Here is a 14377-nt window from a genome sequence, read left to right as displayed (position 1 = left end):
CTGACATCAGTGATGGGCATGTTGTTGGAGGGAATCCTGTCGGTCAGGATTTACCTGTATTTAAATAGGCAAGGATTAGTGATTGTCAACATGGCTTTGTGCTTGGGAAATTATGTCTCATGGACCTGATTGAGTTTTTTGAAGAAGTAACAAAGAGGATTGATGAGGGCAGAGCAGTGGACATGATCCATATGGACTTCAGTAATGCATTCGACAAGGTTCTTCATGGTAGACTGATTAGCAAGGTTAGATCATATGGAATACAGGGAGAACTAACCATTTAGATGCAGAACTTGCTCGAAGGTGGAGGATTGCTATTCAGACTGGAGGTCTGTTACCGGTGGTGTGCCACAAGGATTGGTGCTAGGTCCATTGCATTTCGTCATTTACGGAAATGAGGTGGATGTGAACATAAGAGGTATAGTTAGTAAGTTTGCAGATGACACCAAAATTGGAGGTGTAGTGGACAGTTACCTCAGAGTACAACAGGATCTTGATCAAATGGGCTTATGGGCTGAGGAGTGGCAGATGGAGTTTAATTTAAATAAATGTGAGATGCTGCATTTTGGAAAGGCAATGTAGAGTCAGACTTCTCCACTTAATGGTAAGGCCCGAGGGAGTGTTGCTAAACAAAGAGACCTTGGAGTGCAGGTTCATAGCTTCTTCAAAGTGGAGTCATATGTAGATAGGATCATGAAGGCAGTGTTTGGTATGATTTATTTTATTGGTTAGAGCATTGAGTATAGCAGTTGGGAGGACATTTTGCAGTTGTACAAAAAATTGGTTAGGCCGCTATTGGAATATTGTGTGCAGTCCTGATCTTCCTCCTTAAGGAAGGATGTTGTGAAACTTGAAAGGGTTCAGAAAAGATTTACAAGGATGCTGCTAGAGTTAGAGGGTTTGAGCTAACGGAAGAGGCTGAATAGACTGGGGCTGTTTTCCCCAGAGCGTTGGAGGCTGTGGGGTCACCTTTATGGAGGTTTATAAAATCATGAGGAGCATGAATAGGATAAATTGACGAGGTCTTTTCCCTGGGAGTCCAGGACCTAGAGGGCATAGGTTTAGGTTGAGAGGGGAAAGATTTAAAAGGGACCTTGGGTGCAGCTTTTTCATGCAGAGGGTGGGACTGCCAGAGGAAGTGGTGGAGGCTGGTACAACGGCAATATTCAAGAGGCATCAGGATGGGCATATGAATAGGAAGAGTTTAGAGGGATATGGGCCAAGTGCTGGGAAATGGAACTAGATTTTATGATATCTGGTTGGTATGGATGAGTTGCAGCAAAGGATATGTTTCCATGCTGTAAATCTCTGTGACTCTGACTTTAATTTTAAAACAGTCTTTAATCACAAAATCACAGAATTATTAAAAGCAAGTGTAAGCCATTCAGCACATTGTATTTATACCAGCTGTCCAAATGAGCAATTTATTTTCGTCACAGATAAGAACGTGTTACAACCAGTGAGGTTCTATGGTGCCAGGTAGCAATGTTAACCTGATTGTAGTTATTACAATGGAAGAAGTCTATTTCCTGGCGGTCCACATCAGACTTATTCATAAACACAGGTCAGTGAGCTATGACATGCATGATGCTATCTCCTGACCCAACAGAATTTTAACCATCTCCCTCAAATCCACTCCCTATTAGACTCAGCTTTCTTCTTGTGGTACATGGGTGTCTGAAGTTTTGTGATTTTTTTAAAATCAGTGTTTACATTTTTGCATTAGAGCAAGTGGTTTATACTTTAACGTATCTTGTGGAAGAGGAAAACAGTTGCTGTTGCCTAGCAACAATATGTCCTTTGACACAAGGAGATTGGAAGGCTGAACCTTCCACAGATCAAGCAATGTGTGGAGTTCAGTCAAGACTGAAAGATGATTATACAGCAGTTCCCAAAAGTCAGAGCTAGGATAAGTGTTGTGAGTGGTTTTTAAGAAGATCCAAAAAGGAAAACTGCTAGAAATTGAAGATATGGAGAACCCAAACCTATTTGTTTGCTCTGAAAGCACTTACAAGTAGGTAAGAAAGGTTCAGAAACCAATTACGGCCATGTCAGCTGAAGAAGAAACTTTAAAAGTGGTATCAAACTGACCCTTCACTTGGGTTGAAGTATCTGCAAGATTGTTGTCGAGGGTACTATGAGTTGAATCTTTATTCCTGCTATTTGTAATAAAACCGTTCCAAATATTTTTGTATATATTGCAAATAAGAATTTTTTCCCATTTGTGTGTAATAACCTTTGTTCTCATATTTAAAGTCAGACACTTGTGAATATGTGCTGCGAGTGACCATCATGGTAAACAAATAGCAAAATAAAACGCAAGGTCTGTCAAGGGTTTTTATAAATACATTAAGACAAAAGGCTAACTAGGGAGAGAATAGGGCCCCTCAAAGATCAGCAAGGCAGCCTATATGTAGGACTGCAGAAGATGGGGGAGATTCTCAACAAGTATTTTGCATCAGTGTTCACTGTGGAGAATGACATGAAAGATATAGAAAGTGGGAAAATAGATGGTGACATCGTGAAAAAAATGTTCATATTACAAAGGAGATGGTGCTGGATGTCTTGAAATGGATAAAAGTGGATAAACCTCAGGTGTACCTGAGAACTCTGTGGTAAGCTAAGGGAGTAATTGCTGGGCCTCTTGCTGAAATATTTGTGTCATTGATAGTCACAGGTGAGGTGCCAGAAGAGCAGAGAATGGCTAACATGTGCCACTATTTAAAAATGGTGCTAAGGAAAAGCCTGGGAACTATAGACCAGTGAGCCTGACATTGATGGTGGGCAAGTTGTTGGAGGGAATCCTGAGGGACAGGATTTACAAGTATTTGGAAAGGCAAGGATTAAGGATAGTCAGCATGGCTTTGTGCATGGGAAACCACGTCTCACAAACTTGATTGAGTTTTTTGAAGAAGTAACAAAGAGAATTGATGAGGGCAAAGTGGTGGACGTGATCTATATGGACTTCAGTAAGGCGTTCGACAAGGTTCCTCATGGGAGACTGGTTCGCAAAGTTAGATCTCATGGAATACAGGGAGAACGAGCCATTTGGATACAGAACTGGCTTGAAGGTAGAAGACAGAGGGTGATAGTAGAGCGTTATTTTTCCGACTGAAGGCCTGTGACCAGTGGTGTGCCATAAGGATCGGTGTTGGGTCCACTATTCGTCATTTATATAGATGATTTGGATGTGAATGTAGGAGGTATAGTTAGTAAATTTGCAGATGACACCAAATTGGAGGTGCAATGGACAGCGAAGAAGGTTACCCTCACATTACAACAGGATCTTGATCAGATGAGTCAGTGGGCTGAGGTGTGGCAGATGGAGTTTAATTTAGATCAATGTGAGGTGCTGCATTTTGGAAATGCGAGTCAGAGAAGGACATATACGCTTAATGGTAAAGTCCGAGGGGGTGTTGCTGAACATAGAAACTTTGGAGTGCAGGTTCATAGTTCCTTGAAAGTAGAGTTGCAGGTTGATAGGATAGTGAAGACAGCATTTGGTATACTTTCCTTTATTGCTCAGAGTATTGAGTACAGGAGTTGGGAGGTCATGTTGCGGCTGTATAGGACATTGATTAGGCCACTTTTAGAATATTGTGTGCAATTCTAGTGTCTTGAAAAGGTTCAGAAAAGAGTTCAAGAATGTTGTTAGGGTTGGAGGATTTGAGCTAAAGGGAGAGGCTGAATAGGCTGGGGCTGTTTTCCCTGGAGCGTTGGATGTTTAGGAGTGATCTTATAGAGGTTTGTAAAATCTTGGGGGGCATGGATAGGATAAACAGACAAGGTCATTTCCCTGGGGTGGGGGAGTCCAGAACTAGAGAGCATAGGTTTAGGACGAGAGGGGAAAGATTTAAAAGGGATCTAAGGAGTAACTTTTTCATGCAGAGGGTAGTGCATGTGTAAGGAATGAGCCTGAAGAAGTGATGGAGGCTGATACAATTACAGAATTTAAAAGGCATCTGGATGGGTATATGAATAGGAAGGGTTTAGAGGGATATGGGCCAAGTGGTAGCCAAAGGACTAGGTTAGGTTAGGATATCTGGTCAGCATAGACGAGTTGGACCGAAGGGTCTGTTTCGCTGTTGAACATCTCTATGACTCTAAGACAGGTTTGACTAAGTGGGGACCTGTAAACCTGTGAGTCTGACTTCAGTTGTGGGTAAATTGTTGGAGGTGATGATAAAAGATAGGATTTCTGAACATTTATGAGGGATAGACAGCATGGTTTTGTGAGAGGAAATTTGAGTCTCACTAGCTTGATTGATTTATTTTTGAGGAAGTTACCAAAAAGATTGATGAGGGAAGCAGTAGACATTGTTTACTTGGATTTTAGTAAAGCCTTCGACAAAGTTCCGTATGGTAGACTAATTAATAAAGTTAGATCACATGGAATTCAGGGCAAGTTTGTCAATTGGATCCATAATTGGCTTAATGGCAAAAGCAGAAAGTGGTGGTGGAGGGTTGCTTTTCAGACTGGAGACCTGTCACCAGCCGTGTTCCACAGCCTGTCACCAGCAGTGTTCTGGGTCCTCTTTGGATGAGAATATAGAAGGCATGGCTGGTATGTTTGTGGATGACACCAAAATTGATGGCATAGTGGGCAGTGAAGAAAGTTTTCTAAGTTTACAAAGGGATCTTGATCAAATGGGTTAATGGGCTGAGAAATGGCAGATGGTGTTCAATCTGGATAAAGGTGAGGGATTGCATTTTGGTACAACAAACAAGGACAGGGCTTTGGGTAGTGTTGTAGAATAGAGGTGCCTAGGGGTGCAGGTACATAATTCTTTGAGGTTTGCATCACAAATCAACAAGGTGGTGAAAAAGGTTTTAAGCACACTTGCCTTCATTGCTCAGTTCTTTGAGTATAGGATTTGGGAAGTCCTGGGAAGGACATTGGTGAGGCCTCTTCTGGATGACTGCGTCCAGTTCTGGTTGCCCAATTATAGGAAGGATATTATTAAGCTTGGAGAAGGTTCAGAATAGACTTTCCAGGATGTTGCCAGGCGTGAAAGGTTTGAGTTAGAAAGAAGGACTGGATAGCCTGGGACTTCTTTCACTGGAGCATAGGAGATTGAGAGTCATAGAGATGTACAGCATGGAAACAGACCGTTCGATCCAACCCAATCTAGTCCCACCTGCCAGCACCCGGCCCATATCCCTCCAAACCCTTCCTATTCAAATACCCATCCAAATGCCTCTTAAATTTTGCAATTGTACCAGCCTCCATCACATTCTCTGGCAGCTCATTCCATACACATACCACCCTCTGCGTGAAAAAGTTGCCCCTTAGGTTTCTTTTATATCTTTCCCCTCTCACCCTTAACCTATGTTCTCTAGTTCTGGATTCCCTGACCCCAGGGAAAAGACTTTGCCTATTTATCCTATCCATGCCCTTCATAATTTTGTAAACCTCTATAATGTCACCCGTCAGCCTCCAATGCTCCAGGGAAAACAGCCCCAGCCTGTTCAGCCTCACCCTGTAGCTCATATCCTCCAACCCTAGTAACATCCTTGTAAATCTTTTCTGAACCCTTTCAAGTTTCACAACATCTTTCCGATAGGAAGGAGACCAGAATTGCACACAATATTCCAACAGTGGCCTAACTAATGTCCTGTACAACCGCATCATGACCTCCCAACTCCTGTACTCAATACTCTGACCAATAAAGGAAAGCATAACAAATGCCTTCTTCACTATCCTATCTACCTGTGACTCCACTTTCAAGGAGCTATGAACCTGCAGTCCAAGGTCTCCTTGTTCAGCAACACTCCCTAGGACCTTACCATTAAGTATAGAAGTCCTCCTCAGATTTGCTTTCCCAAAATGCAGCATCTCACATTTATCTTAATTAAACTCCATCTCCCACTTCTCAGCCCATTGGCCCATCTGGTCAAGATCCTGTTGTGATCTGACAGAAGTTTTAAATAACAAGGGGTATAGATAGAGTTAATGGTCGTTGTCTTTTTCTCTGGAATGGGGATTTCAAGACTAGGGAACACATTTTTAAAGTGGGAGGAGAGAGATTATAAAAATACATGAGGGGCTTTTCTTTTACACAGAGGGAGGTTCTTGTATGGAATGAAATTCCTGAGGAAGTGGTGGATGTGAGTACAATTGCAATCTTTAAAAGACATTTGGATAAGAACATGAATAGGAAAGGTTTGGAGGGATATGGATCAGGAAAACACAGGTTAGAGTAGTTTAGTTTGGGATTATGTTCAGCATGGACTGCTTCTTTGCTGAATGACTCTATGATGTGATCTAACATTTCCAGTATTACCATCAGCTAGGTTTGTAACAGTAGGACAGGAATTGAAATATACTATTTGGATGGTAGTCAGTTTGTCTAACTACACATTTAATCTAATCATGAAAGTTGACAAAAAGTTTCTGCTGAACTGTTAACCTTGGAAATTAATTCCACAACCTCAATTCTGTTTGTAAAGATGTTTCCATTGTTCTCTATTCTGGGCCCATGATTTGCAGGAAATGGTTTTCTATCTATCTATCCTTTCCCATTCTTTCTTAATTTAAAATACTTCTACAATATTCTATTGTACATTGTTCTAATGGAGGAAGCTGCAATTTAGGTTTTTTTTTGAAGTGTATTTCCTCATATCAGACAGCAGCCTAATTAAATTGTTCTTTTCCCTGTGTCAACCTCAAAATAGTTCCCACCGTATGAACTTAAATACTGTAGCTTGTACTCAAATTAAAAAATTATGAAGGGGTGTTCTTGCGACAATATGAACTTTGCTGATGACACCCAAGATTGTCAAGACAAAGTTATTTGTGCAAAGATAACAATCAGAGATTTGGAACAAATTGTGGTGAAAAGAATATCAGATGGACATTAAAGTTGCCTTAAATATATTTCCAGAAGCTATGAAACATATACCACAGAGTGTGTGCGTGAAGTGGATATGAAATCAGTTGAGTTCTGAGTGTTGACTTATTTTATCAGCTATTAGTGAAGTGAATCAACCATTATGGTGCTCAAAAGTAGGTTTGGTTCCTAGTTGAAACAGGCCATTTTAACATGGATGAGACCATATATATGTCTGATTATTGTTCAAGTTCAGAGCAGAGTCATTCTAGCTGTAAGCTGTTTAGAGAGGCTGAAGTTGGTTGTCCAAAAAATAAGATTAAGAACACATGTAATACAGGTTTTTTGAGTTTGAGGCATTAATAATAATGATAGATTATTCACTCCAATAAGGGATACTGCAGTGACTCAGCAGTTAGCACTGCTGTCTCACAGTGACAGGGATCTGGTTTTGATTCCAGCCTCAGCCATCTGTCTGTGTTGAGTTTGCACATTCCCCCTGTATCTGCATGATCTGAACCTTTGGTATCTTCCCACAGTCCAAAGCTATATGGATTAGGAGGATTGGCCATGCTAAATTGCCCATACTGTCCAGAAATATGCAAGCTAGGTGGGTTAGCCGTAGGAAAATACCAGGTTTAGGGATAGGGTAATGCGAATGGGTCTGGTTGGGTTGCTCTTTGGAGGATCAGTATGAACTTGATGGGCTGAATAGCCTGCTTCCACACGTAGGAATTCTATGATTCTAATGGTTAGTGCAGCATAAAGTTCATAAAACTCAACTGAGTGTAGAAAAATGCTGAGCAAGACATGGTTAAGTCCAGGCCAGTGCTTCTCAAACATTCTTCCATCATAAACACATCTTGCTGCTTGAGACTTGCCAGTACCCCAAACCTATAAGATTAGGAGGATGGGTTTCTCAGATGAGAACCATCTGAGTGTAGGAGGAAAAGCTGTTTTGTTCATAAGGATTTTAAGTAAAACGCTTAACCTAGTTTCTTAGGACGGAGTTCAGGCCTGCAAGAGCAAGCAGTTACGCCACACCAATTTCTAATAAAACAAAAGAATTTAAAGAGGCCTTGCTTCAAAACACCTTGATAGCTGCACTGGGGACTGTGGAATCCTGGTAAAGTACTTCATTGTGCATGCATTAGTTTCTGAGCTGATTAAATTTACTTCTAATTAAACAGCATTCAGGGCGTTTACATCTCACAACCTTCTGCCCTGATTCACCCGCCCCCTCCCTCCTTCTATTGGTTGCCTGGTGTGTCAGCTGTGGCTATATTCATACAACATTGGCAGCTCCATCATTGTGCAATGCCCTATTATCATAAATACAAACTGTAAAATCTGTACATACTCAATAGATCTGACAGCATCTGCAGAGGGAGAAACAAAATTAATGTTTCAGGTTTGTGACCTTGTATCAGAATAATCCATCCATTACCTGGAATTTACCAGTTTGAGTACATGGGTGTCACTTTGCACCTAGAACTGCAACAGTGCTATCTGATGGAAGATAAAGTGCCTCAATGATTTCCTCCAGAGTTGTTTTTCAAGTGTGTCAGGAAAATTAATCCACATCAATCCAAGACAGATGATAATTATATAACAAAGTCAAATTCTCCTCAGTTTGTGGCTTTCTTCTGTAAAATGAGGACATCTTCCAATCAGATACTATGCTATTAAATGTCCCTTTCCCCATACTTGGGGCCAGTGGCTAAGCTCATTGCAGGGATACTAAACACTGACCAGCATGTCTGACCATTCAGTTTCCAGCCCAAGACACACAATGATCTTCCACATGTCTAACTGAGTACGTGCAGCTTGTTGTCAGGAATATATGTGGGCAAGAGATCCCTGCACCAATATCAAGCAGACAGATCAAATAAACTATTTAACCAAAAGATAATTTCCATGGAGGCATATCCAAAAACTGCAGTAAACTTATTGCAACAAAATCTTATATTTATGTCATGCCTTTAACATGGTGAAATCATCACAGGATCAGGATCACTCAATATTCAACACTGAACCACATCAGGAGATATAAACAAAAGCATGTTTTTTAAGGAACATCTTTGAAAAAGGAAGGAGAGGTGGAGAGGTTTAAGGTGGAATTTAGTGCACAGACAGCTGGAAGGCACAGCCAGCAGAGATGGAAGTGATTACAATCAGAGCTGCTGAAGAGGAAAAAATGAGGGATTGCGGGGAGGACATGGGTAGAGTTGCAAGAGATTACAAAGAGTGTGTATGGAGGGATTTGAACATCAGGAGGAAAGAGTTAAGATAAATAATATTGTGAGTTAACAAATCTGACCACTGATCAGAGTAACAATCAACAAATTGGCTATTTTTCCTCTTTGGAGAATGTGACCAGTTATCATAAAATCTGTTGTCCATCAGCAGCTGTATGCATGCTGACAGATTGTTTGTTGACCTTGTAATTTTCTGTAGCTCCCAGATGACAATAAGACAGCTGTTTAGTTTAAAGATCCAGTTCATACTGCTGTCTTCTGCATGAAACGAAATAATTCCTTGAAATTCCTGTGACAATTTGTTTTTATTTCCTAGGATAAATAATGCATTGCAATTGCACAATCTTTCCTAGCTCTTTTTCTTTCTTGACTTTCCATTTAATAGATGTTTATTTTTGTTCCAGACTTCTCTTTCTCAAGTTCTTTTATGAGTTTAGTGAGTCAAGAGAAAGGCAAATACAGGCAGTGAGCTGAACCAAGATAATAAGTACAGCATCAACCAAGGCTAAGAAGGCAGTGCTCTTGCCTCTGAGTCTGAAGGTTGTGAGTTCTGTTGTATATAGGGCTGGAAGGTTCCTAAAATAAAAAGATTAATACCAATTGAATGCCATAAGCATCATTCCCTGTGATGATGCCAGTACATCAATAAAACAATCACAGTAGAACTAGCATTACTGCAAAATAAATATCTTTAAAATATCAAAATATATTAGGAAGCTAGGGTATTGCTAGAAAAGCTTAATTTTAGAGATGGGCCAAATAGAATACAAAAGTGGACATCTGGAGTAAATTACTTGTTCTCGACTTATAGAATAGCTTCAAAACGTGATATTGTCAGAAGCTGAACAAGTAAATATACTCTGTATACAGTTGGGAATTCAGCTGATGATGTGAAAGCATGCCATGGGGTAAAAGAAATAACGTATACATTTGAAGAGGTTCTGAAAGCTTTGATACTTATTTCAACCTCGGAACTAATTCAGTTCTTGCAAGACCAAGGTTCAATGAAAGGGTTCAACATCTAGCAGGGTCTACGGTTATTTAATTCATGATCTCTCCAAACTCACGGGGAACTGTGACTGTGACGACTGAATTATTGTAGATTTGTTATAGTTAAAGACTGTCTGACTCTAGGGAATGTCATTCAAATGGTGAATAAGTTAACATTAAGAAATCAAACCTGGAGATCATCAGAGCCATTTAATTCTTAAGATAAGAGCAATGAAAAGAACTGAAAAGCCACTGCAGCCACAGGATAGGCATCACACACTAAAAGCCCTAGCCAACATAGTGGAACAAAGCAACCTCAAGTGTGAACAATGTCCAGTTATTAAAACTACTGTTATTGTAAATCAGTAGATCACTTGCAGAAAATATATCAAAGCAGGACACGCCACAGAAAAGCAACAGACCAAAGAACTATGCACACAAAGTGATAAATGAGGTGGTGCATTTTTAGTAGAAGATAAACGTAAAGATTTGCTACAGGAAAAGATTACCCAAACCAATGTTTTGGTGGCTGATATTTATGTCAGTAGGAATCTCACAAATTTCAAGTTATACACGGAACAAGTGTCACAATATTATCAAATAATGAGCCTTGGTTGAGAAATGCAGGCTACAGTAGATAGAAGTGCCACAACATAGTCCTGGGCATAGCACTTAATGTTTGAGGTATGCTACAAGCAACTCTATAACATAGGGTACACCAAATACTGAAAACCTATACATGCTTCACAACCAGGAACTATTACTCCTGAATCGACTTCACAACCAGGAATTATTGATCCTGAATCAACTTCAGTGTCATTCAGGAGGGGAAAAGGGTTCAATTACAACAGGTCTATGAACACCTGGACACCAAGTTTCCTTAAACTCATAGCATCAGATTAGTTCACTTGGAATAAGAAATGAGGAAGTAACCTAGATTTGAAACATTAGCTTTCTCTCTCTCCATGGAAGCTGTCTGAGTGAGAATGTGAATGTGTTTGTTTTATCAACAGTCCAAATGCTAAATACAAATGAGAAGGTCCAAACAAATCAACAAGTTGAACTATAGCTTGACCTACTTCAGCACTGAGAATAAAAATCCACTGATACTGCTATGAAGATGTGATACAGCACCACATGGGAGCCACCACTGAGAAGGAACCAGCGAAGGCCCAGGTTTCAGGATATAGTGAAGGAATAAAAATTGCCCTGCTCTAGCAGGGATGATGCCCTCCATGAAAGAAATCCAAGAGTTTAAGAGGTCCCTAGTTCAGAGGCAATGACAGACCTCAGACCATCAGGAAGTCGGTTCAAGCCAATTATTATCTACCCAACAAACTACTATCCTTCCCAGTGCAAACAGGACATGTTCAGGGATAGAAGTGAACTCTCTACATAGTTTGAATTTGTAAAGTCAAAGACTTTTGGGAGGTAGAGTAGTGGTAAATATAACTACATAACTAAATATTTAACAATAATGTAACACAAAGGAAAGCCTCGGGGTAAGGTGTCATATGAAAGAGTCAGAAGGGATTTATACTTGACCGAATAACATTCATATCATCCATTCTGAGATATCATGAGGAACAGAAGAGAGCACAAGTATTTCTGAGTGCCGCCCAATAAACTCTGCAATAATGCACACTATATGCTGATGCATGACCAGGAAAGTAGACCATGAGGCCCTTTGAGGAACGTACACCTGGAAAATATTTGTGGCAGCACATACAATGGGTTCAAGTCCAGAGTCCAGTGACCTGAATCCCATGATCCAGACTGACACTCCCAGTCTCACAGCGGGAGTGCTGCAGTGTCAGTGGTGCATCATTTGAACAAGTTGCTAGACTGAGAGGGTCTTCACTGAACACTTTTAAGAATGAATACAAATGAAATACCTGAATTATAGGAATTGGAGGTGAATGCTCAAGACAGAATGGGTAACTGTTTTGTGCTGCTTTAATAGCAAAGGAAGAATTATAATGATGATTCTAGAACTGGAGGTACTGTGAGAAGCCATCTAGCCCCTGAAACCTATTCTAGCTTCGAATTAGACCATTTTTGTTCTGTACCTCAGCATCGTTTGTCTGCCACGGCTCCAGTTTCTCAATACCTTCACTCAACAAAAATCAATTAATCTTGAATTTGAAATTTTCAATTGTTTTGCTAACATTAACAGCCTTTTAGATGCAGGAATTCCAGATGTCCGCCACATTTTATGTGTAAGCATTTCTTGATTTCACTGGTGTTTGCCCTGGCTCTGAATTTAACCTGTCGATAGGGAGGCTAATATCTATTCCTCTTCATTTTTAAGTTAACTCTAATACTTGGTAATAATAAATAATGATTGCATTTTTTACATTGTTTATTTGATTCAATTTATTGGATACATTTTTTCTGGAGTTTTTGAGAAAAGATTGTTGAGAAGATGATTATGTTGTTGTCTTTGGATTAATAATCTTGCTGCAGTCAGGACTTAATTATGCACATTCTTTACAGCTTGGAATCATTTCTATATGGGTTGCATGCCTTATTTAAAGGAGATTTTAGAATCACCGCCAAACAGGAATGGATCTTTGAAGACATAGACCTGCTTCACAAGGCCGTTGTCCCAGGAATCCGAATGTCCCTGAAGCTTCACCAGGTACGTTAACCATTCAGAGGCTCTGGAATCAGGGTGAGATATATTGATCAGGCACATCAGAAGCTTCAGGGATGCAATGAAATATGATAAACTCTTCACAAGAGTTGGGTGAAGCTTAACATCACTAACTGCCTTATTAGACAATAAACGTAGAAGCTGATAACACAGAAACACGCCATTCCGTTCATCATGCCCTTCTGTTTCAAGCGCTGTTTGGTTAGTTCCACTCACCGATCTTTTCCTACGATCATGAAAAATGTATTTGAAACATTAGTGAAGGTATTTCATAGACCTGCCCGCTAGGCCCCATAGACGCTACATTCAATGGTCACATTCAGTGAGACAGAACTTCAGACCCAAATCCATAACAGGGAGGATGCCATTCTAACTCATCACTGTTGAGGAAGTCTCCATCTGTTGCAGCACAGTCTGGATGAATCTCACCTTGAAGTAAATACCCAGGACTGACACCTGGAAATGAAGATAAATTACTTACCATCTACACCACATTCAGCCATCCCAAGGCAACTATGAGGGTATGGGGCCAGAGCAACGTGATCCCTGAGCCTGCAGTCTTCTTTCTTGCAAAAGAATTGGAGCCCTATGTTGTACAGACAATGCTGTTTGTACTTCCTGCTAGGTCAGTGAGCACAGAAAGTGTCGCCAGTCACTCCTAAATATGTGAAAAACCTATTTCACTTGTATCACATTTACTCCTTTTGCAAAACTTAAATTGTGCCTTCTGGCTCTCGGTCTTTTTACAAGTGGGAACAGGTTCTACCTCCTACTCTATACTGATTCCTCATTATTTTGCAATTTTTGATCAAGCTTACCCTATGTGTTCTCCTCTCTAATTTCTCCAATCTTTCTTCATAACTGAAGTTTCTCATTCTTGCCATCATTCTTGGAAACCTCTTCTGAGGCATCATAATACACTCTGCAGGAAGGGATCAAAGAGTGAAAAATCAGCCTTGATCTCCAGGTCACTTTGTTCTGATATTCATTGAATTTCACTTTTAGATCGTGCACATTACTGGCAAGGTTGGCATCCATTGCTCATCCCTAGTTTCCCTGAGAGGTTGGCACTACATCATCTTGAACTACTAGTAGCACCTAGTTTGTTAGGTTGCTTCCTCGGGCAAGTTAGTAAACTACCAAAGCCGTAAAAAGACCAGATTGGGTAAGAACATAAGATTTTTGTCCCAAAGGGACATGAGTGGAATGATGGTTTTTGTGACAATTGGACAGCTTCATGGTCACTTTTATTGATAGGCTTTTTACTGCCAGATTTTTAAAGAATTATGTTCAAACTATCAAACTTCCATAGTCAAACGGAACTCACGTTTTCTAAATTGGTTCAATTACATAAAACATTATAAAAGCATACTCTAAAGATTAAGGTGAAGGTGATATTTGGCAATTTCCCAATTTGTTTGTACAACTTCTTCCCTCTTGCTGGGAAACTCACTCACTCTGGGTCTGGCATCAGCTACAGACACTGCATGACATTTAATTGAAATAAGAAGGCATTTCCTGTTTGCATTCTAAAGTTATTTATACTACCTACAACAGATTTATGACTTTTACAGCAGAAAGGATCCCGTCTACAAGTTCCATGTTTCCCAAAGTAACTGTTAAGATTCAAACATAGTTCAGCA

General features: G+C 40.2%; 1 protein-coding gene across 1 annotated transcript in view; it reads left to right on the top strand.

Annotated features, from left to right (window-relative positions):
- Positions 1-14377, top strand: part of LOC132835855 (pecanex-like protein 1) — a 276852-nt gene that overhangs the window by 231221 nt on the left and 31254 nt on the right. Inside the window, exon 30 of the mRNA XM_060854954.1 lies at positions 12575-12719. Coding sequence (XP_060710937.1) covers positions 12575-12719 — 145 coding nt within the window. The remainder of the gene's footprint in view (positions 1-12574; positions 12720-14377) is intronic.

Source organism: Hemiscyllium ocellatum, chromosome 3 (genome assembly GCF_020745735.1).
Source record: "Hemiscyllium ocellatum isolate sHemOce1 chromosome 3, sHemOce1.pat.X.cur, whole genome shotgun sequence".
Taxonomy (NCBI): Eukaryota; Metazoa; Chordata; class Chondrichthyes; order Orectolobiformes; family Hemiscylliidae; genus Hemiscyllium; species Hemiscyllium ocellatum.
Note: the sequence above shows the minus strand (reverse complement) of the source record. Positions and strands in the feature narration are given on the sequence as shown.